The sequence below is a fragment of the Gigantopelta aegis genome, chromosome 15, assembly GCF_016097555.1.
Source record: "Gigantopelta aegis isolate Gae_Host chromosome 15, Gae_host_genome, whole genome shotgun sequence".
Lineage (NCBI taxonomy): Eukaryota > Metazoa > Mollusca > Gastropoda > Neomphalida > Peltospiridae > Gigantopelta > Gigantopelta aegis.
In genome coordinates this window covers 642,418-667,781 of record NC_054713.1, presented here as the reverse complement: position 1 = coordinate 667,781, position 25,364 = coordinate 642,418, and the positions used below count along the sequence as shown (strand labels likewise).

Here is a 25,364-nt window from a genome sequence, read left to right as displayed (position 1 = left end):
TGAGTGTGAGATAGTTATAGAATGATATCGGAGGCCAAGTGAGTGTGAGATAGTTATAGAATGATATCGGAGGCCAAGTGAGTATCAGAGATAATTATAAAATGATATCGGAGGCCAAGTGAGTATCAGAGATAGTTATAGAATGATATCGGAGGCCAAGTGAGTATCAGAGATAGTTATAGAATGATATCGGAGGCCAAGTGAGTATCAGAGATAGTTATAGAATGATATCGGAGGCCAAGTGAGTGTGAGATAGTTATAGAATGATATCGGAGGCCAAGTGAGTGTGAGATAGTTATAGAATGATATCGGAGGCCAAGTGAGTATCAGAGATAGTTATAGAATGATATCGGAGGCCAAGTGAGTGTGAGATAGTTATATAATGATATCGGAGGCCAAGTGAGTGTGAGATAGTTATAGAATGATATCGGAGGCCAAGTGAGTGTGAGATAGTTATAGAATGATATCGGAGGCCAAGTGAGTATCAGAGATAGTTATAGAATGATATCAGAGGCCAAGTGAGTATCAGAGATCATTATAAAATGATATCGGAGGCCAAGTGAGTATCAGAGATAATTATAAAATGATATCGGAGGCCAAGTGAGTGTGAGATAGTTATAGAATGATATCGGAGGCCAAGTGAGTATCAGAGATAGTTATAGAATGATATCGGAGGCCAAGTGAGTGTGAGATAGTTATAGAATGATATCGGAGGCCAAGTGAGTGTGAGATAGTTATAGAATGATATCGGAGGCCAAGTGAGTATCAGAGATAGTTATAGAATGATATCGGAGGCCAAGTGAGTGTGAGATAGTTATAGAATGATATCGGAGGCCAAGTGAGTGTGAGATAGTTATAGAATGATATCGGAGGCCAAGTGAGTATCAAAGATAGTTATAGAATGATATCGGAGGCCAAGTGAGTGTGAGATAGTTATAGAATGATATCCGAGGCAAAGTGAGTATCAGAGATAGTTATAGAATGATATCGGAGGCCAAGTGAGTATCAGAGATAGTTATAGAATGATATCGGAGGCCAAGTGAGTATCAGAGATAGTTATAGAATGATATCGGAGGCCAAGTGAGTGTGAGATAGTTATAGAATGATATCGGAGGCCAAGTGAGTGTGAGATAGTTATAGAATGATATCGGAGGCCAAGTGAGTGTGAGATAGTTATAGAATGATATCGGAGGCCAAGTGAGTATCAGAGATAGTTATAGAATGATATCGGAGGCCAAGTGAGTGTGAGATAGTTATAGAATGATATCGGAGGCCAAGTGAGTGTGAGATAGTTATAGAATGATATCGGAGGCCAAGTGAGTGTGAGATAGTTATAGAATGATATCGGAGGCCAAGTGAGTATCAGAGATAGTTATAGAATGATATCGGAGGCCAAGTGAGTGTGAGATAGTTATAGAATGATATCCGAGGCAAAGTGAGTATCAGAGATAGTTATAGAATGATATCGGAGGCCAAGTGAGTATCAGAGATAGTTATAGAATGATATCGGAGGCCAAGTGAGTGTGAGATAGTTATAGAATGATATCGGAGGCCAAGTGAGTATCAGAGATAGTTATAGAATGATATCGGAGGCCAAGTGAGTGTGAGATAGTTATAGAATGATATCCGAGGCAAAGTGAGTGTGAGATAATTATAAAATGATATCCGAGGCAAAGTGAGTATCAGAGATAATTATCACCTGTTAATTTGTCTTGATCAGATGAAGTATTTTAGCATGTTACTTAAAAACAATTCATATTTGCATTATTATTGCTGACTCGTTTAAAAGTGGAAGTTTAAATTATATAATTTATATAAACTTTAAGATAAATAAAATATATTAAATGAGGTCTAATAAAAAAAGTTGTCGGCCTAACTAGGAAGGCATCTGCTTACATGATGTGATTATGCAACATGATGGCTAACTATCCGGTACATAGCAAAAAATAATTCAAAACATTGTGATAAATGTGCTGTCTGTGATGAAGATTTCACGAAAGATGTGTTGTTCCGTCACGACAGTGCATCTGCTCAGAAGTCGGTGGTTGGTATGGCTGCACAGTCAGGGATGTATCCCAGTGGTACAGCATTCGCCTGATGTATGGTCAGTCTAGGGTCGATCCCAGTCATTGGGCCCTTTGAGCTATTTCTTGTTGTAGCCAGTGCTACACAGTTTGCCATGGTATGTGTTATCCTGTCTGTGGGATGCTGCATATAAAAGATCCCTTGCTGCTAATCGGAAAGAGTAGCCCATTGCATGATTGCAGCAGATGTTTTTCTCAATATCTGTGTGGTCCTTAACCATATGTCTGATGCCATATAACCATAATTAAAATGGCTTAGTGTGTCCTTAAATAAAACATTCCTTGCTTCCATGGCTGCACTGCTTGACTGTGGCTCTTCAGCTCTTCAGTCACATGTCTCTTCCTGCTGACAATGATTTTCACTGATTCAAAAATGTAATGTTTTCTCTCTTGTTGTTTTCCAGCAAAGGCAAACAGTTTGTGAAGTTTGTCAACATGCTGATGAATGACACCACGTTTCTACTGGACGAGAGTCTTGACTGTCTTAAACGCATTCACGAGGTCCAGGAGATGATGGATAACTCCACCCAGTGGGAGGCGCAGACCAAGGTATGTTATATAACTCCGACCACTATCTTAAACACATTCACGAGGTCCAGGAGATGATAGATAACTCCACCCAGTGGGAGGCGCAGACCAAGGTATGTTATATAACTCCGCCCACTGTTTGGAGACGCATTCACAAGGTCTAGGAGATGATGGATAACTCTGCCCAGTGGGAGGTGCAGACCAAGGTATGTTATATAACTCCGCCCGCTGTCAAACACATTCACAATGTTCAGTAGATGATGGATAACTCCACCCAGTGGGAGGTGCAAACCAAGGTATGATATATAACTCCTCCCACTGTTTGAGATGCATTTACAAGGTCCAGGAGACGATGGATAACTCCGCCCAGTGGGAGGTGCAGACCAAGGTATGATATATAACTCCTCCCACTGTCTTAAATGCATTCACAAGGTCCAGGAGATGATGGATAACTCTGCCTTGTGGGAGGCACAGACCAAGGTATGATATATAACTCCACCCACTGTCTTAAACACATTCATGAGATGATGGATAACTCCGCCCATTGGGAGGTGCAGACCAAGGTATGATATATAACTCCTCCCACTGTCTTAAATGCATTCACAAGGTCCAGGAGATGATGGATAACTCTGCCTTGTGGGAGGCACAGACCAAGGTATGATATATAACTCCACCCACTGTCTTAAACACATTCATGAGATGATGGATAACTCCACCCAATGGGAGGTGCAGATCAAGGTATGATATATAACTCCGCTCACTGTCTTAAATGCATTCACGAGGTCCAGGAGATGATGAATAACTCCGCCCTGGCCCCAAGAGGAGAGTCAGACCAAGGTACGTCATATAACGCATTCATGATATTGATGGATAACTCCACCTGTGAAGGCACAGACCAAGATATGTTGTATAACTCCTCCCACTGTTTGAGACACATTCACAAGGTCCCGAAGATGATGGATAACTCTGCCCAGTGAGAGGCACAGACCAAGGTACATCATATAACTCCGCCCACTGTCTCAAGTACAACAGAAAGCCAAACCCATACTCTTTAAACTATGTGACATACTTTTTACAATGTACAGTTATGTTAAGGTGAACTAAAGGGGTTTTTGTTTTGTCTAAAATCTTGATTGGGTTTGATTTTCCTGTTTTCAGGAGCAGCAGCAGTCACGGCAGAGACAGCTGGCGATGGACGAGAGACAGTGTCGGTCGTACCTGACGCTGGCCACGGAGACCGTCGACATGTTCCAGTACCTCACCGAGAAGATTCGCCGCCCATTCCTCACACCGGTACATTGTCGGGCACCGTCTTTTAAATGTGTTCAGTTTATTCTGGTGGCAGCAAGTTAATTACTGACAAGATTCAATCGAAAGAACATGTTCCCTAGACATTATGGAAAATGATAGTAATCTTTTCATTGGGTGTTGGGATGTTTGAACCAATCTGCAAGAACTGATGAAAATTGTATGTTGGGAGAGGTTAGGTTAAGTATTCTTAAAAAATGGAGAGAAAAAAATGTGTTTTTCCTATTTTAGGATTATCACAAAATTTGAGTACTTTTTTTTACAGGTACCCCATAAAAGTGCATACATTTTTTGTCCAGATGAAACTAATTTGTTTTATAGCCAACACACTCACATTTAGCACCAATCACAGGACTTGCAGGGACTCTATCAAAAGTTTGGTGCACATCGAACTTTGACCCATCCAGAACTTATTTGGTTTAGTACTACCTTATATGAGATAAAACATTTTGTATTCAGTTTCCAATGGGACAAAACTACAGAGAATTCCAGATTTTTATCGTCTGTACAATGTTTCCTGATTTTCCTCTGTTTAAATATTTTCCATTTTGTCCATGCAAAAACTTACACTATGGTTTCTGCTTCTGCTTATGAATTGGGATCGCCATTTTCAACAGTTGTGCAACTCTAACCCTAGAGCCAATCGCAGTACCCAACCATCAATATTAAAATTTTCATCTCTGGAAATGTGTTTTTTTTCTCTGATTTGATTTCAGGAGCTTGCCCAGCGCCTGGCCGCGATGCTCAACTTCAACCTGCAGCAGCTGTGTGGCTCCAAGTGTAAGAACCTCAAGGTGAAGAACCCCGAGAAGTACGGCTGGGAGCCGCGCAAACTGCTCAACAGTCTGACCGACATCTACCTCCACCTAGACTGTGACGACTTCGCCACTGCCATCGCTGACGACGAGGTGAGACTCGGTTAAACTGTGATGCGTTATATTATTACACACATGGGTTAAACTGTGACATATGTTATATTATTACACACGTGGTTTAAACTGTGACATATGTTATATTATTACACACGTGGTTTAAACTGTGACATATGTTATATTATTACACAACATGGGTTAAACTGTGACATATGTTATATTATTACACACGTGGTTTAAAGGGACATTCCTGAGTTTGCTGCATTGTAGGATGTTTCCGACTAATAAAATATTTGTACAATTAAACTTACATATTAAATATATTTTCTAGTTTATAATACCAGTGTCTGTTTATTCAATGTGTTTCTGGTCGTCTTAATATTTTTAACAAGCCCAAACTGAATTTTGTCTTCAAATAATTTCGTACATACGAAACAAATTAATAAATACAGCCACTAATATTATATGCAGAAAAATATTTTTATATGTAATTAAAATCGTTAAAAAGACTGTTAGTCGATGAAATCTTAAAACTTGCAGCAAACATAGGAATGTCCTTTAAACTGTGAGATATGTTATATTATTACACACATGGGTTAAACAGTGACATATGTTATATTATTACACACATGGGTTAAACAGTGACATATGTTATATTATTACACACGTGGTTTAAACTGTGACATATGTTATATTATTACACAACATGGGTTAAACTGTGACATATGTTATATTATTACACACGTGGTTTAAAGGGACATTCCTGAGTTTGCTGCATTGTAGGATGTTTCCGACTAATAAAATATTTGTACAATTAAACTTACATATTAAATATATTTTCTAGTTTATAATACCAGTGTCTGTTTATTCAATGTGTTTCTGGTCGTCTTAATATTTTTAACAAGCCCAAACTGAATTTTGTCTTCAAATAATTTCGTACATACGAAACAAATTAATAAATACAGCCACTAATATTATATGCAGAAAAATATTTTTATATGTAATTAAAATCGTTAAAAAGACTGTTAGTCGATGAAATCTTAAAACTAGCAGCAAACATAGGAATGTCCTTTAAACTGTGAGATATGTTATATTATTACACACATGGGTTAAACAGTGACATATGTTATATTATTACACACATGGGTTAAACAGTGACATATGTTATATTATTACACACATGGTTTAAACTGTGAGATACTTTATATTATTACCCACATGGTTTAAACTGTGACATATGTTATATGTCTACACACTTGGTTTAAACTGTGAGATATGTTATATTATTACACACATGGTTTAAACTGTGAGATACGTTATATTATTACACACATGGTTTAAACTGTGAGATACGTTATATTATTACACATGTGGGTTAAACTGACCTATGTTATATTATTACACACTTGGTTTAAACTGTGAGATATGTTGTATTATTACACAGGTGGTTTAAACTGTGAGATACATTATATTATTACACATGTGGTTTAAACTGTGACATACATTATATTATTACACAGGTGGTTTAAACTGTGACATATATTATTACACAGGTGGTTTAAACTGACATACATTATATTATTACACAGGTGGATTAAACTGACATACATTATATTATTACACAGGTGGTTTAAACTGACATACATTATATTATTACACAGGTAGTTTAAACTGTGACATACATTATATTATTACACAGGTGGTTTAAACTGTGACATACATTATATTATTACACATGTGGTTTAAACTGTGACACGTTATATTATTACACACGTGGTTTAAACTGTGAGATACGTTATATTATTACACATGTGGTTTAAACTGTGAGATACGTTACATTGTTACACACGTGGTTCAAACTGAGATACATTGTATTATTACACACATGGTTTAAACTGTGACATATGTTATATTATTACACATGTGATTTAAACTGTGAAATACGCTATATTATTACACACATGGTTTAGCCTGTAGATAACATTATATTATTACACAGGTAGTTTAAACTGTGACATACATTATATTATTACACAGGTGGTTTAAACTGTGACATACGTTATATTATTACACACATGGTTTAAACTGTGAGATACATTATATTATTACACATGTGGTTTAAACTGTGACATACATTATATTATTACACAGGTGGTTTAAACTGTGACATACGTTATATTATTACACAGGTGGTTTAAACTGACATACGTTATATTATTACACAGGTGGTTTAAACTGTGACATACGTTATATTATTACACATGTGGTTTAAACTGTGACATACATTATATTATTGCACAGGTGGTTTAAACTGACATACGTTATATTATTACACAGGTGGTTTAAACTGTGACATACGTTATATTATTGCACATGTAGTTTAAACTGTGACATACATTATATTATTACACATGTGGTTTAAATTGTGACATACGTTATATTATTACACAGGTGGTTTAAACTGACATACATTATATTATTACACATGTGGTTTAAACTGTGACATACGTTATATTATTACACAGGTGGTTTAAACTGACATACGTTATATTATTACACATGTGGTTTAAATTGTGACATACGTTATATTATTACACAGGTGGTTTAAACTGTGACATACATTATATTATTACACATGTGGTTTAAACTGTGACATACATTATATTATTACACAGGTGGTTTAAACTGTGACATACGTTATATTATTACACAGGTGGTTTAAACTGTGACATACATTATATTATTACACAGGTGGTTTAAACTGACATACTTTATATTATTACACAGGTGGTTTAATTACTGGTTTAAACTGACATACTTTATATTATTACACAGGTGGTTTAAACTGTGACATACATTATATTATTACACAGGTGGTTTAAACTGACATACATTATATTATTACACAGGTGGTTTAAACTGACATACATTATATTATTACACAGGTGGTTTAAACTGACATACTTTATATTATTACACAGGTGGTTTAAACTGTGACATACATTATATTATTACACAGGTAGTTTAAACTGTGACATACATTATATTATAACACACATGGTTTAAACTGACATACATTATATTATTACACACATGGTTTAAACCGACACATTATATTATTATTAAACTGACATACCACAGGTGGTTTAACTGTGACATACACAGGTAGTTTAAACTGTGACATACATTATATTATAACACACATGGTTTAAACTGACATACATTATATTATTACACACATGGTTTAAACCGACACGTTATATTATTAACCCCCGTGGTTTACATGACTGACGATGAAGTGAGACACGTTTACACTGTATGAAATGTATTATTACACACATGGTTTAAACCAATACGTTATATTATTAACCCCCGTGGTTTACATGACTGACGATGAAGTGAGACACGTTTACACTGTATGAAATGTATTATTACACACATGGTTTAAACCAATACGTTATATTATTAACCCCCTTGGTTTACATGACTGACGATGAAGTGAGACACGTTTACACTGTATGAAATGTATTATTACACATTTGGGTGCAGAATTTAGCTCACAACTATTCTGAGGTGCTTGGATGACCAAAACTTGTATTAAGTGATGGTATGTGCTGTCATGTCTGTGGGAAGTGTATATTATCATATTAACCCAGTGTTGATCTGTTTCGACTGCTCATACAGAAAGGCGATACTAGCGGTTGACAAAAGGTCATATTAAATCTCACGGTATGTGCTGTCATGTCTGTGGGAAGTGTGTATTATTATATTAACTCTGTGTTGAGCTGTCTCCAGTACAGGAAGGAGCTACATGTATTTGACAATGCTTTGTCATGGATGACAAAAGCCATGGTATGTGCTGTGATGTCTGTGTTAAGTGTATATCATTATGCTAATCATGTGTGTTCATGTGTTTCCAGAGAAAACCATCTCATGGTATATTCTGTGATGTCTGTGTTAAGTGTTTATCATTATACTAATCGTGTGTGTTAATCTGTTTCTAGAGAAAGCCATCTCATGGTATATGCTGTGATGTCTGTGTTAAGTGTCTATCATTATACTAATACTGTGTGTTAATTTGTTTCTAGAGAAAACCATCTCATGGTATATGCTGTGATGTGTGTGTTAAGTGTTTATCATTATACTAATCCTGTGTGTTAATTTGTTTCCAGCGCTCATACCGAAAGGAGCTGTTTGACGACGCCCTGTCGCGGATGATGAAGGCGCACATCAAGACTGAGTCAGAGATCCAGCAATTCAAGGCACTCCAGAACCAGGTGGAGGAAATCGTCACACAGAAGTGTCAGGCCGAGCTTGACTACGGGGACGTTCCAGACGAATTTAAAGGTATGTGGTATGTGCTGTCACGTCTTTCCAGAACCAGGTGGAGGAAATCATCACACATAAGTGTCAGGCCGAGCTTGACTACGGGGACGTCCCAGACGAGTTTAAAGGTATGTGGTATGTGCTGTCACTTCTTTCCAGAACCAGGTGGAGGAAATCGTCACACAGAAGTGTCAGGCCGAGCTTGACTACGGGGACGTTCCAGACGAATTTAAAGGTATGTGGTATGTGCTGTCACGTCTTTCCAGAACCAGGTGGAGGAAATCATCACACAGAAGTGTCAGGCCGAGCTTGACTACGGGGACGTCCCAGACGAGTTTAAAGGTATGTGGTATGTGCTGTCACGTCTTTCCAGAACCAGGTGGAGGAAATCGTCACACAGAAGTGTCAGGCCGAGCTTGACTATGGGGACGTCCCAGACGAGTTTAAAGGTATGTGATATGTGCTGTCACGTCTTTCCAGAACCAGGTGGAGGAAATCGTCACACAGAAGTGTCAGGCTGAGCTTGACTACGGGGACATCCCAGACGAGTTTAAAGGTATGTGGTATGTGCTGTCACATCTTTCCAGAACCAGGTGGAGGAAATCGTCACACAGAAGTGTCAGGCCGTGCTTGACTACGGAGACGTTCCAAACGAGTTTAAAGGTATGTAGTATGTGCTGTCATGTCCCAGACGAGTTTAAAGGTATGTGCTGTCATGTCCCAGATAATTTTAAAAGTATGTGGTATGTGCTGTCATGTCCCAGTTGAGTTTAAAGGTATGTGTTGTTATGTCCCAGATGAGTTTAAAGGTATGTGGTATGTGCTGTCATATACCATATGAGTTTAAAGGTATGTGGTATGTGCTGTCAAGTCCCAGATGAGTTTAAGGTATGTGGTATGTGCTGTCATATACCATATGAGTTTAAAGGTATGTGGTATGTGCTGTCATGTCCCAGATGAGTTTAAAGATATGTGCTGTCACGTCCCAGATGAGTTTAAAGGTATGTGGTATGTGCTGTCATGTCCCAGATGAGTTTAAAAGTATGTGGCATGTGTTGTCATGTCCCAGACAAGTTTAAAGGTATGTGGTATGTGTTGTCACGTCCCAGACAAGTTTAAAGGTATGTGATATGTGCTGTCATGTTCCATACGAGTTTAAAGGTATGTGGTATGTGCTGCCACATCCCAGATGAGTTTAAAGGTATGTGGTATGTGCTGTCATGTCAGCAGAAGGTGGATGTTAAACTTTTCTCTAATGGCAATTGCTGTAGGTGCTCATGGCAGGTTTGTGCCGGTGGATAAAAATTACTCTGGTCAGTGGGCTTTTTTCCCAAGGCAGAGACTTTTCAAAACTTCTGTACAATGTAGGTATCAAATTCTAAGTTCGAGCCCTGATGTAGGTCAGTTGGTAGAGTGCTAGTCTGACGTGCTTGTGTCAAATCACCTTAGTGGACCCATCCTGTGATGGGCTATTTTTTCTGTCCCAATCAGCCCCAACATCTGGCATATGAAAGGCTGTGGTATTTGCTGTCCTGTTTGAGAAAGAGCATATCAAAGATCCCTTGCTGCTAATGGTAAAATGTAGCAGATTTCCTCTCTCAGACTATAGGGGCGAGACTTAGCCTAATGGTAAAACGCTCGCTTGATGTGCGGTCGGTCCGAGATCGATCCCTGTCGGTGGGCCCATTGGGCTATTTCTTGTTCCAGCCAGTGCACCACGACTGGCATATCAAAGGCCATGGTATGTACTACCCTGTCTGTGGGATGGTGCATATAAAAGATCCCTTGCTGCTAATCGAAAAGAGTAGCTCATGGAGCGGCGACAGTGAGTTTTCTCTCTCAGTATCTTTGTGGTCCTTAACCATATGTCTGACGCCATATAACCGTAAATAAATGAGTTGAGTGCATCATTAAATAAAACATTTCCTTCCTCTAAGACTATATATAAAAATTGCCAAATGTTTCACATCCAATAGGCAATGATTAATAAACTGATCTGCTTTAGTAGTGTCATTAAACAAAACAAACTAACTGGTCTTTCAGACTAGTAATAAATGAATGTGCTCTAGTGGTTTGGTTAAACACTTTCAGACCCGCTGATGGATACCTTGATGGAGGACCCAGTGCTGCTGCCCCCTAGTGGCAACATCATGGACCGATCCATCATCCTGCGACACCTGCTCAACTCGCAGACCGACCCATTCAACCGGCAGCCGCTCACAGAGGAGGAGCTAGTTCCAGGTCAGTAACCACCATTTGGTATTCAGTCAGCTCTTTGTAGTCCCTTACTAGTCCGGGGGTGGGGGGGGGGGGGGGGGGGGACGTAGCCATCGTTTGGTATTCAGTCAGCTCTTTGTAGTCCCTTACTAGTCCGGGGGTGGGTGGGGGTGGGGTGGGGGGGAGACGTAGCCATCATTTGGTATTCAGTCAGCTCTTTGTAGTCCCCTACCAGTCCGGGGTGGGGGGACGTAGCCATCGTTTGGTATTCAGTCAGCTCTTTGTAGTCCCCTACCAGTCCGGGGGGTAGGGTGGTGGGGGTATGTTGCCACTGTTTGGTATTCAGTCAGCTCTTTGTAGTCCCCTACTAGTCCGGGGGGTGGGGTGGAGGGACGTAGCCATCGTTTGGTATTCAGTCAGCTCTTTGTAGTCCCTTACTAGTCGGGGGGGGGGGGGGGGGGGGGGGGGGACATAGCCATCGTTTGGTATTCAGTCAGCTCTTTGTAGTCCTTACTAGTCGGGTGGGTGGGGGGTGGGACGTAGCCATCGTTTGATATTCAGTCAGCTCTTTGTAGTCCCCTGCCAGTCTGGGGTGGGTGGGTGGGTGTGGTGGGTGGTATGTAGCCACTGTTCGGTATTTACAGTCAAGTCTACATGTATGTAGTCCCCTACTGGTCGGGGTGGGGTGGGTACAGGACATAGCTAAAGTTTTGTATTCACTCAATTCTTTGTTAGTCCCATTGGGGGGGGTATGTAGCCACAGTTTGGTATTCACAGTCAAGTCTACATGTATGTAGTCCCCTACTGGTCGGGGTGGGGTGGGTACAGGACATAGCTAAAGTTTTGTATTCACTCAGTTCTTTGTTAGTCCCATGGGGGGGGGGGGGGTATGTAGCCACAGTTTGGTATTTACAGTCAAGTCTACATGTATGTAGTCCCTACTGGTCGGGGTGGGGTGGGTACAGGACATAGCTAAAGTTTTGTATTCACTCAATTCTTTGTTAGTTCCATTGGGGGGGGGGGGGGATGTAGCCACAGTTTGGTATTTACAGTCAAGTCTACATGTATGTAGTCCCCTACTGGTCGGGGTGGGGTGGGTACAGGACATAGCTAAAGTTTTGTATTCACTCAATTCTTTATTAGTCCCATTGGGGGGGGGGGGGGGGGGGGTAGCCACAGTTTGGTATTCACAGTCAGCTTTTTGTAGTCCACTATCCACAGTCAAGTTTGACTTTTGTTGTGGTTTACCCATTGTTGACAGAGTTATGGCATTTGAACTTTGGAGACAGGAACATTTGTTGGGTCAAGTAGATGACATGCATTGCTTTTGCTTGTACTCTCACAATGCTTGTTCTATTCCAACCAGTAGCTGCAGGTTGTAGATTTTTAAAACCATTTTTCTTATTCATTTTGTGTTTTTCAGAGACCGAGCTGAAAGCACGAATTGAAGCATGGAAGAAGAGCAAACAAAGGGGAAATAACCCATGATCTTTCAAGTCATTTTGACAAACTGCATTTAACAAAGACATTTGTTTCTATCAGTTAAATACCTGTATTTATTACACCCTTCCCTTGCCGTGACTTTTTGTAAAGTCACAGGTCTGGGTCAGATGGAATGTTACTGTATTGGTCATGTATTCAAGCGGTTAAGATAAGTGGCTCTTCTTTGTTTTAATCATCTGCTGTGAATTGCAATCTCAGTCCAGGAAAGGTGTGTTTGAACCTCATTTGGGTAACAGGTTGTTGACCAGCATGTCATTTTTGTTGTTGATGGTTTTGGGGGTTGGAGGGGGTCTATTATGAGTGAAGGTCAGTCTAGTTTTGGCTGACAGGAGTATGAACTAGAACCACAGATAAATTAATATTGTGCAAATGCTGTATAAATGTAATGCTGCCAATCGTTGCAGTTTTATATTGTGGATTATCATAATTAATTATGTGTAAATCCTTACAGGTTGTCATGTCAATATTGCACACAGATTAATAATGTGTTAACCCTGCCAAACTCTTTCATGTTGTGCAAATACTGCATAGTTTGATTCATTCAAATCCTGCAGTTTAATTTAATGCAAATTTTGCACACAATTTAATGTGCAAATATCACAGTTTAATGCAGTGCATATTCAGATTGTTCAATGCTGTGCAAATGTCCCCCACAGGTCAGTGGCTGTTGTAGAAAGTTGAATGATTTGTGAATCACTGTTGACAGTTTAACACTGCCTATCTTGCAGGTGGTTTAATTCCATGTACATTTTGCAGGCAGTTTAATGCTGTGCAAAATCTACCAATAGTCTCAGACTTTGCCTATTTTGCAGGCAGTTTAATGTTGTGCAAAGTCTACAAATAATGCTGTGCAAATATTGAAGGCAGTTTAATGCTGTGCAAATATTGCACACAGTTTAATGCTGCGCAAATTCTGCAAATAATGGTTTGCAAATATTGCAGGTAGTTTAATGTTATGCATTGTCTGCAAATATTGCTGGCATTTTTTTAATGCCGTGCAAATATTGCAGGCAGTTTAGTGTGCAAATATTGCAGGCAATTTAATTTGCAGATTAATACAAATTGACCAAGTGCCTCCATTGCAAGTACCCAATCTTTTCTTACAGCTTGGTTAAGGTTCGCCAGATCAGTATTTGATCATGTCAATTCACCAGATCAGTATTTGATCATGTCGGGTCTAGCAGAAAGTCTGTTTTATTGTTTTAGTACATTTGCCACTAGATTAAGTTGGCAACGCTCTCAGTCATTTACCAGAAACTCATTCTTCAAGGGCTTTCACTCAGTCATTAGCAGAATACCAACGGGCTTCATCTGTGTTGTAATAGTTTGATTTTGGACCATGTGTAAAGGTTTCTGAATTGGTTTTTATTCACCGATATTTTTTTCCGTAAATTATTATTTAAGTTGTTTTGTAGTTCATCGTGTTAATAAAACACACTGTAAATCATGGAATGTTAGTAAATTTATATTTACCACAGAAGAGAGAAATGTGAATATGATGATGTGGGTGTATTTGACCAAGTGAGTGGGTGGGTATGCTAGGATATTGTTTTACCATGTTTGAAAAAGTGCAGTCTTCATATTGCAGACTGAAGTAAATGATATATCTTTGCCTGTAAGACGATCTCGGCTATAAATGGAGTCCCTGATTTTAATGGTAATATTTTTTGGGTTAAATTTTCGGACCCTCTTATAAGTCGATCCCCCCAAGTTATAAAATAATTTTTTGATGAAATAATTTTTAGACTTATAAGTGAAGATATATGGTAAGTGTTCTGATCCTCTGTATAAGTGGCATGTTCGGGAGGACGAGCACTCGCGGACAGTTTGACTGGTACTATTGTCTTCTATCACATCGCATTCATATAACATTAGACATGAAAACCAGTCTTACAGCGAGTGGTCACGATTGTTTGTCCTGCTGACCATTTCATCAGTAGGGTTCAGGCTGCTCTTGGCCAAAGTGTAAATTAGGAATTGATAATGATAGTTTTTGTAAGTTACTGATGTCATTCATCTAGCCTCTGCTGAACGTTAATATGGCTGATATTTTGTGATTTACAGTAATATGTTGACCAGATGTTTTATCCCACTGACCGCACACACACACACACACACACACACACACACACACACACACACACACACACCTTCCATTCAGCACATCTTGTTTGAGTTTGTTTTATCCCACTGACCGCACCCCCCCCCCACACACACACACGTTCCATTCAGCACGTCTTGTTTGTTTGTTTCTTCGCACTGGCAGCTCCTGTCACCTTTCAGCTTCGTTTGATGTCCTTCCCCCACATCCTAGTCCTTGTCTCTCCAGCTATAACAGGTGCTTGTCTCTTGTTGATAGCTCAGTCTTGTCATTTCAATCAGTGATTGGAGGTTGCTTCTGACATTGTTAAAGAGGGTTACTTACTTTTTGTGTCTGGGCGGGATTTAGCTCAGTTGGTTGACTGCTCGCCTGAGGTGCTTGTGTCACAGGATCGAATCACCTCGGTGGATCCATTCAACTGGTTGGGGTTTTCTTGTTACAACCAGTGCATCACACCTGGTCAAAGGCTGTGGTATGTGCTATTCTGCCTGTGGTAAAGTGCATATGAAAAACCATTTGCTGCTAAAGAAAAAGTGTAGCGAGTTTCCTCTGAAAACTACACGTCAGAATTAACCAATGTTTGACATCCAATAGATGTTCGACATCCAATAGCCGATAATTAATAAATCGACATGCTCTAGTGGTGCTTTAGTAGCAAGGAATCTTTTATTTGGACCATCTCATAGACAGGACAGCACCCACCATTGCCTTTGATATAACAGTTGTGGTGCACTGGCTTGAATGAGATGTAGCTCAGTGAGCCCATTTACAGAGATCAATCGTAGACCAACCATACATCAAACGAGTGCTTCACCACTGGGCTACACCCTGCCCCTTGACTGGATAGTGATATGGGATAGTGACAGCCGACTTTAAATAGTTTCTTAAAAACTCATTTATGCTTCCTTGACTGAAAATATTATTGGGCCCAAAAAACGTAAAAGTTTGTCTCTGGTTAGACCAGTGTTCCAGAATTGATGCTGCGATGCAACTTTTTCTCTCTTTGTTTATTTTTTTAAAAGCATGGATTGCACAGAAAAGGTGGGTATATTTAAAACCGAAATAAAGGGCATATTTAAACTGAAATAAAGGGCATATTTAAACTGAAATAAAGGGCATATTTAAAACTGAAATAAAGGGCATATTTAAACTGAAATAAAGGGCATATTTAAAACTGAAATAAAGGGCATATTTAAACTGAAATAAAGGGCATATTTAAAACTGAAATAAAGGGCATATTTAAAACTGAAATAAAGGGCATATTTAAACTGAAATCAGAATGCACGTCTTAGTTAATGCACGATGTGAGTTGGCTCTAAATGCCGTTTTGCATCATAGCAAGAAATGCCTGGCAAAAATCGGGAATTGTTTTGTTTAAATGTTGACGCACAAGAGTCAGAATCGACGCACACATGCACACTGATCAGAGACCAGACATTTATTTTGTTTGGCCATAGGTAGGAAGTTACAGTACTATTTTAAGAATATTCAGCTGTCAATAGCCACATGTATTCTAGTGTGTTCTACATGTGGCCACGTGCTCATAACACTTTTAGAGTCGAGACTTGAGACTCCAGTAGATTCTGAGACTTAACGTCATGACAACGCCATACAAACTGCATGCGTGTGACATCATTAGCGATTTGAATATTAAGACAAGTGTTATAAGAATGGGCCCGAACATTCAGTCGAATCTCCACATATAAAACATGATACAAGTTAAAAGCATTATGATTGAGTTTGATGTGGCAATGATTTTAACAGTGTAAATTGTCCTCTTGTATATATGTTTGTCACAGGGTATTGCCTTTGGCAGTAGTATAAAAGAATAAATGATTAAAACGTGACATAACCACTTCAGTGATAGAAAATGAAAGTCAAGCTCAAAGAAAAGAACAAAACGAATGAATTTTGTCTTGCCATCTGGCATCTGTGTATGTACAATATTGAATAGTTTGGCTTTGAAAATTCACGAACAATTTTGACTATTGTCAGCGTTGGTGTATTGAAAAATCTATCTATTTTTTCATGTATTATATATTTAAAGTATTTTTTATTGTGGTGATAATATTCTGCATGTATTTATGATGTTTAAAACACAATACAAAAAACAGGCATATTATTGATGTTTAAACAATGTATTTGAGATGTGAAAGATATAATGATACCAGGAAACTGAGGATGTGCCCAGAACAGACATGCATGAAATCTCGGTGGGTGGTTGATTGATTAATATAATTCTACTGTTATCAGTGAACTTCAAGAGTTTCTAAGCAGTCGTAATGGAGTTGTCTACCCTGTCATTCTGTTTTTGATTAATATAATAATTTTATCAGTGACATCACTATGACCTTTCAAATAGTTGAGTCGGTCTACACACCCTAAACGCCTTGCAGACACTCCTTATAGATGTATTTATAGGCACTGTTTTTGTTGAGCTGCTTAGTAGGGCATCAGCTGTGTCACCGTGATCTTGAGACCAGACATTGTCACCTTCCAGTCTTCTATGAACTTCACTAACTTCGCTCAGGCCAGTCGAATTCTACACTCTTTAATCAAATTATCTCACACTTTGTTTGGTGGTTGGAATTTGATTTTTAAAGTAAATTATTGTATAGTGCTATGACAAGGATAAAAATGGCCAGAAATGCACTGAATATACCAAACATTAAAATTAATATTGTTAGCAAAAAAATCGTATGTACAGTGAAGCCAGTTTAAACCGGATCACACCGCGGAGTTAATATTTATTCGCTTTAGACCAGATTCATTGCTTAAAGGGCCTTATTTTAGAAATTAGAAAATTCGGGACAGTGAAACTTGGTTGATTTTGACAGGATTCCATTTTCTTCAGGGTTCAGTTTAGACAGGTTTCACTGTATATTGTAATTTTAGAAATTAAATATAACTTTAATACAAGCTGAAAATATGAAACAATGGTTTGAAAGCTCAGGTTATCTCTTTTGAAATAGTTCTTTAAAACAACAATAAGAATTCAATTTTTTTTTTTTTTCTTCCGCCCTCGGTAAATCTTGGTGTAGTTTTATCAATGAAAGATTTTTTTTTCTTTCCAGTTTTGTTACTACATACATGTATTATTTATTACATTACAGTGATTTATTCTGCCTTTTGCCAGTATGTTTTGTACCAACCGCGTCAAATGAAAGTCGACAAAAACCGACTGGCTTTGTGAACTAAGACGAGAGTCCACGTGGTCGTGAAGTGTTCTTGTTGTTATGTGTAATGGTTAATGACATGAAAAGCAAACACGTTTATTCTCAGAGCCATGGTATTAATTTATCATCATCATCTTATGATTGTCTCTCCTTTTTTTTTTTTTTTTTTTTTTTTTTCTCCCCTTATTTTAAAGTTTGTTGTCGTGATAACAATTCTTTTTAAGTCAGTCAGTGGTCTTGTAATGTGAAAATATTTATCTCCAGAGTGTTTTGTTGTCTTGACAGTCGGATCCCATGTGATAGAAGTTGTGTCTGTAATCTACTGGAAACTGGGAGCTGTACGACTGTAAGAGTGGAATTTGAATGACAAAACCGTAATACGTGTTCAGGGCTGTATCTCGGCACAATGCAGAGTCAAATGGGCATTTTTTAAAAATAGTGGTGGATTCCATGAATCTCTGTCTAGTGCTATATTTACTGAACAATACATGGAGGCAGCACCAGCAATGGCCGTCAAAAATGGCCACCTGTCGCATACTGATGAACAATTGGTGACTTGTTTAACCGTGTGCTTATCATGCACTTGTATCGAACACGATTCTGTGTATTTTATACATTAAATACTTACCACAAATTGTTATTTAACATCAGGATCATACTTACCCACTGGCATATCCAGGATTTTATGGGGGGGGGGGGGGGGGGGGACCCACACTGTATGTATGATTTTATCAAATTTAATACAGTAAAAAAAAAAAAAAAAAATTGATTAGGGGGCACGTCCCCCGCCCCGCCCCCCCCCCCCCCCCCCCCCCCCCCCACTATGCCAGTGCCACTGTACTAAAATTTGACATCCAATAATCGATGATTAATAAATCAATGTGCTCTAGTGGTGTCGTAAACAAAACAAACTACTAAAATAATAGGGTTGGTGGGATGAGAGTGATAAAAGAGAATTAGCACATCTACACCAAAAAGAGACTTTTTTTTAAAACTAAAAAGATAATTTTTACAATATTTTTCTGCTAACCTTCAAAGATCCATTCTTGCTAGATATGACCCTAGATGTACCGTACTTGAATTTGAATGTTCATATTTTAAGTTCCAGTAAAATTATTAGTATGGTATGCAATTAAATGAAATTGACCCAAAAGATGTTAAAATGTAACCAATATAATTTATTAACTCCCCACCTCCTTGTGCTCAAACTATTATTATTATTATTATTATTATTATTATTATTATTATTATTATTATACCGTACAAAATGGGAGCTTTGTAAAATTACGTTCTTTGGCACCAATATTGCATTTATTTTATTTTAAGTAACATGAGTCGATATTGCTTTGGAATTTTTTTTTTTTTTAAACTGACTAAAGTAGATTAATGAATAGATTTTGACTTTTGTATAAAGTGAAGCAATTTCTGTATTTCTCCCTTTTTTCTACTTCCATTTTTTTTTTCTTCTTTTTTTTTTTTTTTTCTTTTTTTTTTGGTGGGGGGGTAATTTCCACAAAAATCTGTTGGTGTTGGCTTTGTAAAATATTATTTGTATTTTATTATCTGGCTTCATGGTGTTTTTGTTTGTGTGCATGCTCTGTGTGTGTCATGTGCATGCTCTGTGTCGTGTGTGTGTCGTGTGCATGCTGTGTGTGTGTGTCGTGTGCATGCTCTGTGTCGTGTGCATGCTGTGTGTGTGTTGTGTGCATGCTCTGTGTGTGTATTGTACATGTATGTTGGTAATTTGATTGTAGTAAGTGGGTGAAGTGGTACGGTTGTTTTTGTAAAAGTCTTTCACACATTTTGCCATTTGTCTTTGTACAGTTAGAAGAAGTGTATACAATGTACACACCTCACAATGTGGATGTGAAAGTTTATTTTTATGATGGAGGATGTTTGCAATAACATGTCCTGTATAGCAGTGGAATATTTGATTTTGCACCCTCATCTTCATCTCCCCCCCCCCCCCCCCCCCCCCCACCTACATGTATGTGTTTTGTGTGTGAAAAATTGATTTAAAAAATGGATGGTTTTTGCAGTAACTACATTGTATGACATTATTAAAAATATTTTGTTTTGCACATTCTGAGTTTTTCCTTCCTTTGTGAGTTCTTGTGTTATCAGGGTGGGACGTAGCCTAGTGGTAAAGCTCTTGCTTGAAGCACAGTCGGTTTGGGATTAATCCCCATTGGTGGGCCCATTTGGTTATTTCTCCTTTCAGCCAGTGCACGACTACTGGTATATCAAAGGCCGTGGTATGTGCTATCCTGTCTGTGGGATGGTGCATATAAAAGATCCCTTACTACTAATGAAAAAACCTGTAGCTGGTTTCATCTCTAAGACTATGTCACAATGACCAAATGTTTGACATCCAATAGCCGATGATTAAATAAATCAATGTGATCAAGTGGTTTCGTTAAACAAAACAAATTTCAGATTGCGTTTCAACTGTTTGGTTAATAAATCAATATGCTCTAGTGGTGTCATTAAACAAAACCTTGTGTGGTCTCAGGGTACACTAAAGAACTTATCATGTGTATGAAAATACTTGAATCATTTGAAAGTTAGACAAATTTAAAGGGCCCAGTAACAACTTATTTTAACACTTACAGCACATTGATTTATGCATCATCGGTTATTGAATGTCAGACATTTGGTCATTTTTATGCATAATCTAAAAAAGGAAACCTGCAACATTTTTCCATTAGTAGCAAGGAATCTCTTATGTGCACCATCTCACAGACAGGATAGCACATACCATGGCCTTTGATATACCAGTCGTGGTCCACTGGTTGGAATGAGAAATATTCCAGTGGGTCCACCGATGGGGATCGATCCTAGACCGACCGTGCATCAAGCGAGTGATTTACCACTGGGCTACATCTCCCTGTTAATGTAACAATCTCTGGTGGCCACCATGATTTGTCAGTTAAAGGAATCATCTTGAGTTTGCTGCCAATGTCATGTGTACCACCAACAGAGTCTTTTGATGACAAAAATAATATATAAAAGTTATTTTATGATTTTGATTATCAGTGTCAGTATAAATATATGTAGGAGTTTGTTGTCGCCATACTTGTAGTAACTCAAACCAGAGTTTACCTTCCAATAAGTTCAAGTACAAACAAATATTTATTACAATGTAAAATAAAAACCAACTTCCACAAACATTAGCACATGACCACATTGAATATATAGACACTGGTGGTATTCTAAAGAAATGTCGTTGACCACATTGAATATATAGACACTGGTATTCTAAACAAATGTCATTGACCACATTGAATATATAGACACTGGTGGTATTCTAAACAAATGCCATTGACCACATTGAATATATAGACACTGGTATTCTAAACAAATGTCATTGACCACATTGAATATATAGACACTGGTGGTATTCTAAACAAATGCCATTGACCACATTGAATATATAGACACTGGTATTCTAAACAAATGTCATTGACCACATTGAATATATAGACACTGGTATTCTAAAGAAATGTCGTTGACCACATTGAATATATAGACACTGGTGGTATTCTAAACAAATGTCGTTGACCACATTGAATATATAGACACTGGTATTCTAAACAAATGTCGTTGACCACATTGAATATATAGACACTGGTATTCTAAACAAATGTCGTTGACCACATTGAATATATAGACACTGGTATTCTAAACAAATGTCGTTGACCACATTGAATATATAGACACTGGTATTCTAAACAAATGTCGTTGACCACATTGAAGATATAGACACTGGTATTCTAAACAAATGTCGTTGACCACATGGAATATATAGAAACTGGTATTCTAAACAAATGTCATTTGATCACATTGACTATATAGACACTGGTGGTATTCTAAAGAAATGTCATTGAACACACTGAATATATAAGCACTGGTATTCTAAAGAAATGTCGTTGACCACATTGAATATATAGACACTGGTATTCTAAACAAATGTCATTTGATCACATTGAATATATAGACACTGGTGGTATTCTAAAGAAATGTCGTTGACCACATTGAATATATAAGCACTGGTATTCTAAAGAAATGTCGTTGACCACATTGAATATATAGACACTGGTGGTATTCTAAAGAAATGTCATTGACCACATTGAATATATAGACACTGGTATTCTAAAGAAATGTCATTGACCACATTGAATATATAGACACTGGTATTCTAAACAAATGTCGTTGACCACATTGAATATATAGACACTGGTATTCTAAACAAATGTCGTTGACCACATTGAATATATAGACACTGATATTCTAAACAAATGTTATTGACTGCATTGGATATATAGACACTGATATTCTAAACAAATGTCATTGACCACATTGAATATATAGACACTGGTGGTATTCTAAACAAATGTCATTGACCACATTGAATATATAGACACTGGTATTCTAAACAAATGTTATTGACTGCATTGAATATATAGACACTGGTGGTATTCTAAACAAATGTCATTGACCACATTGAATATATAGACACTGGTGGTATTCTAAACAAATGTCATTGACCACATTGAATATATAGACACTGGTATTGTAAACAAATGTTATTGACTGCATTGGATATATAGACACTGATATTCAAAACAAATGTTATTGACTGCATTGGATATATAGACACTGATATTCTAAACAAATGTCATTGACAACATGGAATATATAGACACTGGTATTCTAAACAAATGTCATTGACCGCATGGAATATATAGACACTGATATTCTAAACAAATGTCTTTTGATCACATTGGATATATAGACACTGGTATTTAGACACCGGTATTCTAAACAAATGTCGTTGACCACATTGAATATACAGACACTGGTATTCTAAACAAATGTCGCTGACCATATTGAATATATAGACACCTGTATTCTAAACAAATGTTATACCGGCGTCGTGGCAGGCCATCGGTCTACAGGCTGGTAGGTACTAGGTTCGGATCCCAGTCGAGGCATGGGATTTTTAATCCAGATACCGACTCCAAACCCTGAGTGAGTGCTCCGCAAGGCTCAATGGGTAGGTGTAAACCACTTTCACCGACCAGTGATCCATAACTGGTTCAACAAAGGCCATGGTTTGTGCTATCCTGTCTGTGGGAAGCGCAGATAAAAGATCCCATGCTGCTAATCGGAAGAGTAGCCCATGTAGTGGCGACAGCGGGTTTCCTCTCAAAATCTGTGTGGTTCTTAACCATATGTCTGACGCCATATAACCGTAAATAAAATGTGTTGAGTGCATTGTTAAATAAAACATTTTTCTTTCTTTCTTTCTAAACAAATGTCATTGACCACATTGATTAATACAGTATATAGACACTGGTATTCTAAAGAAATGTTATTGACCACATTGAATATATAGACACTGGTATTCTAAAGAAATGTCATTGACCACATTGAATATATAGACACTGGTATTCTAAAGAAATGTCATTGACCATATTGAATATATAGACACTGGTATTCTAAAGAAATGTTGTTGACCACATTGAATATATAGACACTGGTATTCTAAAGAAATGTTATTGACCACATTGAATATATAGACACTGGTATTCTAAAGAAATGCCATTGACCACATTGAATATATAGACACTGGTATTCTAAAGAAATGTTATTGACCACATTGAATATATAGACACTGGTGGTATTCTAAACAAATGTCATTGACAACATTGAATATATAGACACTGGTATTCTAAACAAATGTTATTTAGTATGTAATTTTAGTTTGCCAAAAAGACTGTTAGTCAAAAACATCTTATAATGGCTACAAACTAAGAACGGTCCCTTTAAGTTTTAGCTGTTGATGGTGTAGTCATGGTACAAATAGGGATGTCAACTCCTTATTGGTGGTCAGGATCTCAACATCTTCTCCAGGGCCCCATTCCACAAAGCGATCATTGCGTTAAGATCACCTGAAGTGCTTTAAGGTGATCTTAGTACTAAGATCGCTTTTTGGACTGGGGCCCTGGAGCCCTGGATGATAGTACACATTAAGTTTTAACCCTGAGGATGAATGCAGAGATGATAGTTCTTTCTTGATTGTCAGGGCATCAGCATCATATCCTGGAGGATGGTAGACATCAAGTGAGGATACCTCATGTTGGATCATCATGGTGTAGTTATGATGCAGAGCTGACAACTCTCTCTTGGTGGTTAGGATCTCAATATCATATCCTGGAAGATGGTAGATGTGCCTTGTCTTACCATGTGGACATCATGCAGGAAAGCAGACTGGACAAAAGATATCAAACTTTAGATAGGGGTGGCTACGTGATTGTTCTAATAGCTAAGAACAATGTGTCAAAACAAAGTCTGTATAGGATAAGCAACAGGGTCTTATGTGTCTGTGGGAGGGGGTGAATGAGGCAGAGGTGTAGTCTGTAGATGAGCCTCGTTCAACCAAGCGATCTTAGCGCTAAGATCACCTTAAATGCATAACTATCTTAAGCACTTAAGATGATCTTAGCGCTAAGATAGCTTCGTAGAATGGGGCCCAGGATTACCAAAATCAAGTGTTACGCTTTACGTTGTGTGTAGGGCATCCACGAGTAGGCCTACTCGGGCACAGGCTGAGTTTAGCATGACTCTAGTTCGTTCACAGGACTTGAGTACCCGTTTAAGGACGAGCACTCTCATTTAATTCTCTCTTTTTTTACGTCATTTTGCCGCATGTTTGCCGCCGTTTACATAATAAGACTATGAGACATGGAGGGAAAACAAGTCGAACGTGTGAAATGCAATGTGTACAATGGCGTGATTTGGCATCTTGTTCAGCACTGGAATTAAGATGCATAATGCTATTTTACTTTAATCCTTAGTTTAATTATTATCTAATGTAAGTGTCGAGTACTCCGACTTGTGGAGGCTCTAGTTGTGTGGGGCTGGAGCCACGAGAGTAAGGGTATCATCTGAAGATCATCAATGTGTGAGGCTGGAGCCACGAGAGTAAGGGTATCATCTGAAGATCATCAATGTGTGAGGCTGGAGCCACGAGAGTAAGGGTATCATCTGAAGATCATCAATGTGTGGATGATCCAGAAGGAAAACCTGCAGACAGGACAGATGAAATCAATTTTGTACAGGGGAGGCTACAGGATTTTTTCTATGTAGTGGGTATCACGTCAAAACAACACACAGACACACACACACAGAGAGACACAGACACACACAGACATACACACACACAGACACACACATAGACGTACAC

General features: G+C 38.2%; 1 protein-coding gene across 1 annotated transcript in view; it reads left to right on the top strand.

Moving 5' to 3' along the window:
- The window catches only part of LOC121390251 (ubiquitin conjugation factor E4 B-like), an 87,016-nt gene extending 74,014 nt beyond the window's left edge, over positions 1 to 13,002 (top strand). The window contains exons 21-26 of the mRNA XM_041522034.1: positions 2,489 to 2,633; positions 3,771 to 3,905; positions 4,637 to 4,828; positions 8,965 to 9,139; positions 11,210 to 11,359; positions 12,759 to 13,002. Coding sequence (XP_041377968.1) covers positions 2,489 to 2,633; positions 3,771 to 3,905; positions 4,637 to 4,828; positions 8,965 to 9,139; positions 11,210 to 11,359; positions 12,759 to 12,823 — 862 coding nt within the window. The 3' untranslated portion in view covers positions 12,824 to 13,002. The remainder of the gene's footprint in view (positions 1 to 2,488; positions 2,634 to 3,770; positions 3,906 to 4,636; positions 4,829 to 8,964; positions 9,140 to 11,209; positions 11,360 to 12,758) is intronic.
- The last annotated feature ends 12,362 nt before the right edge of the window (positions 13,003 to 25,364 follow it).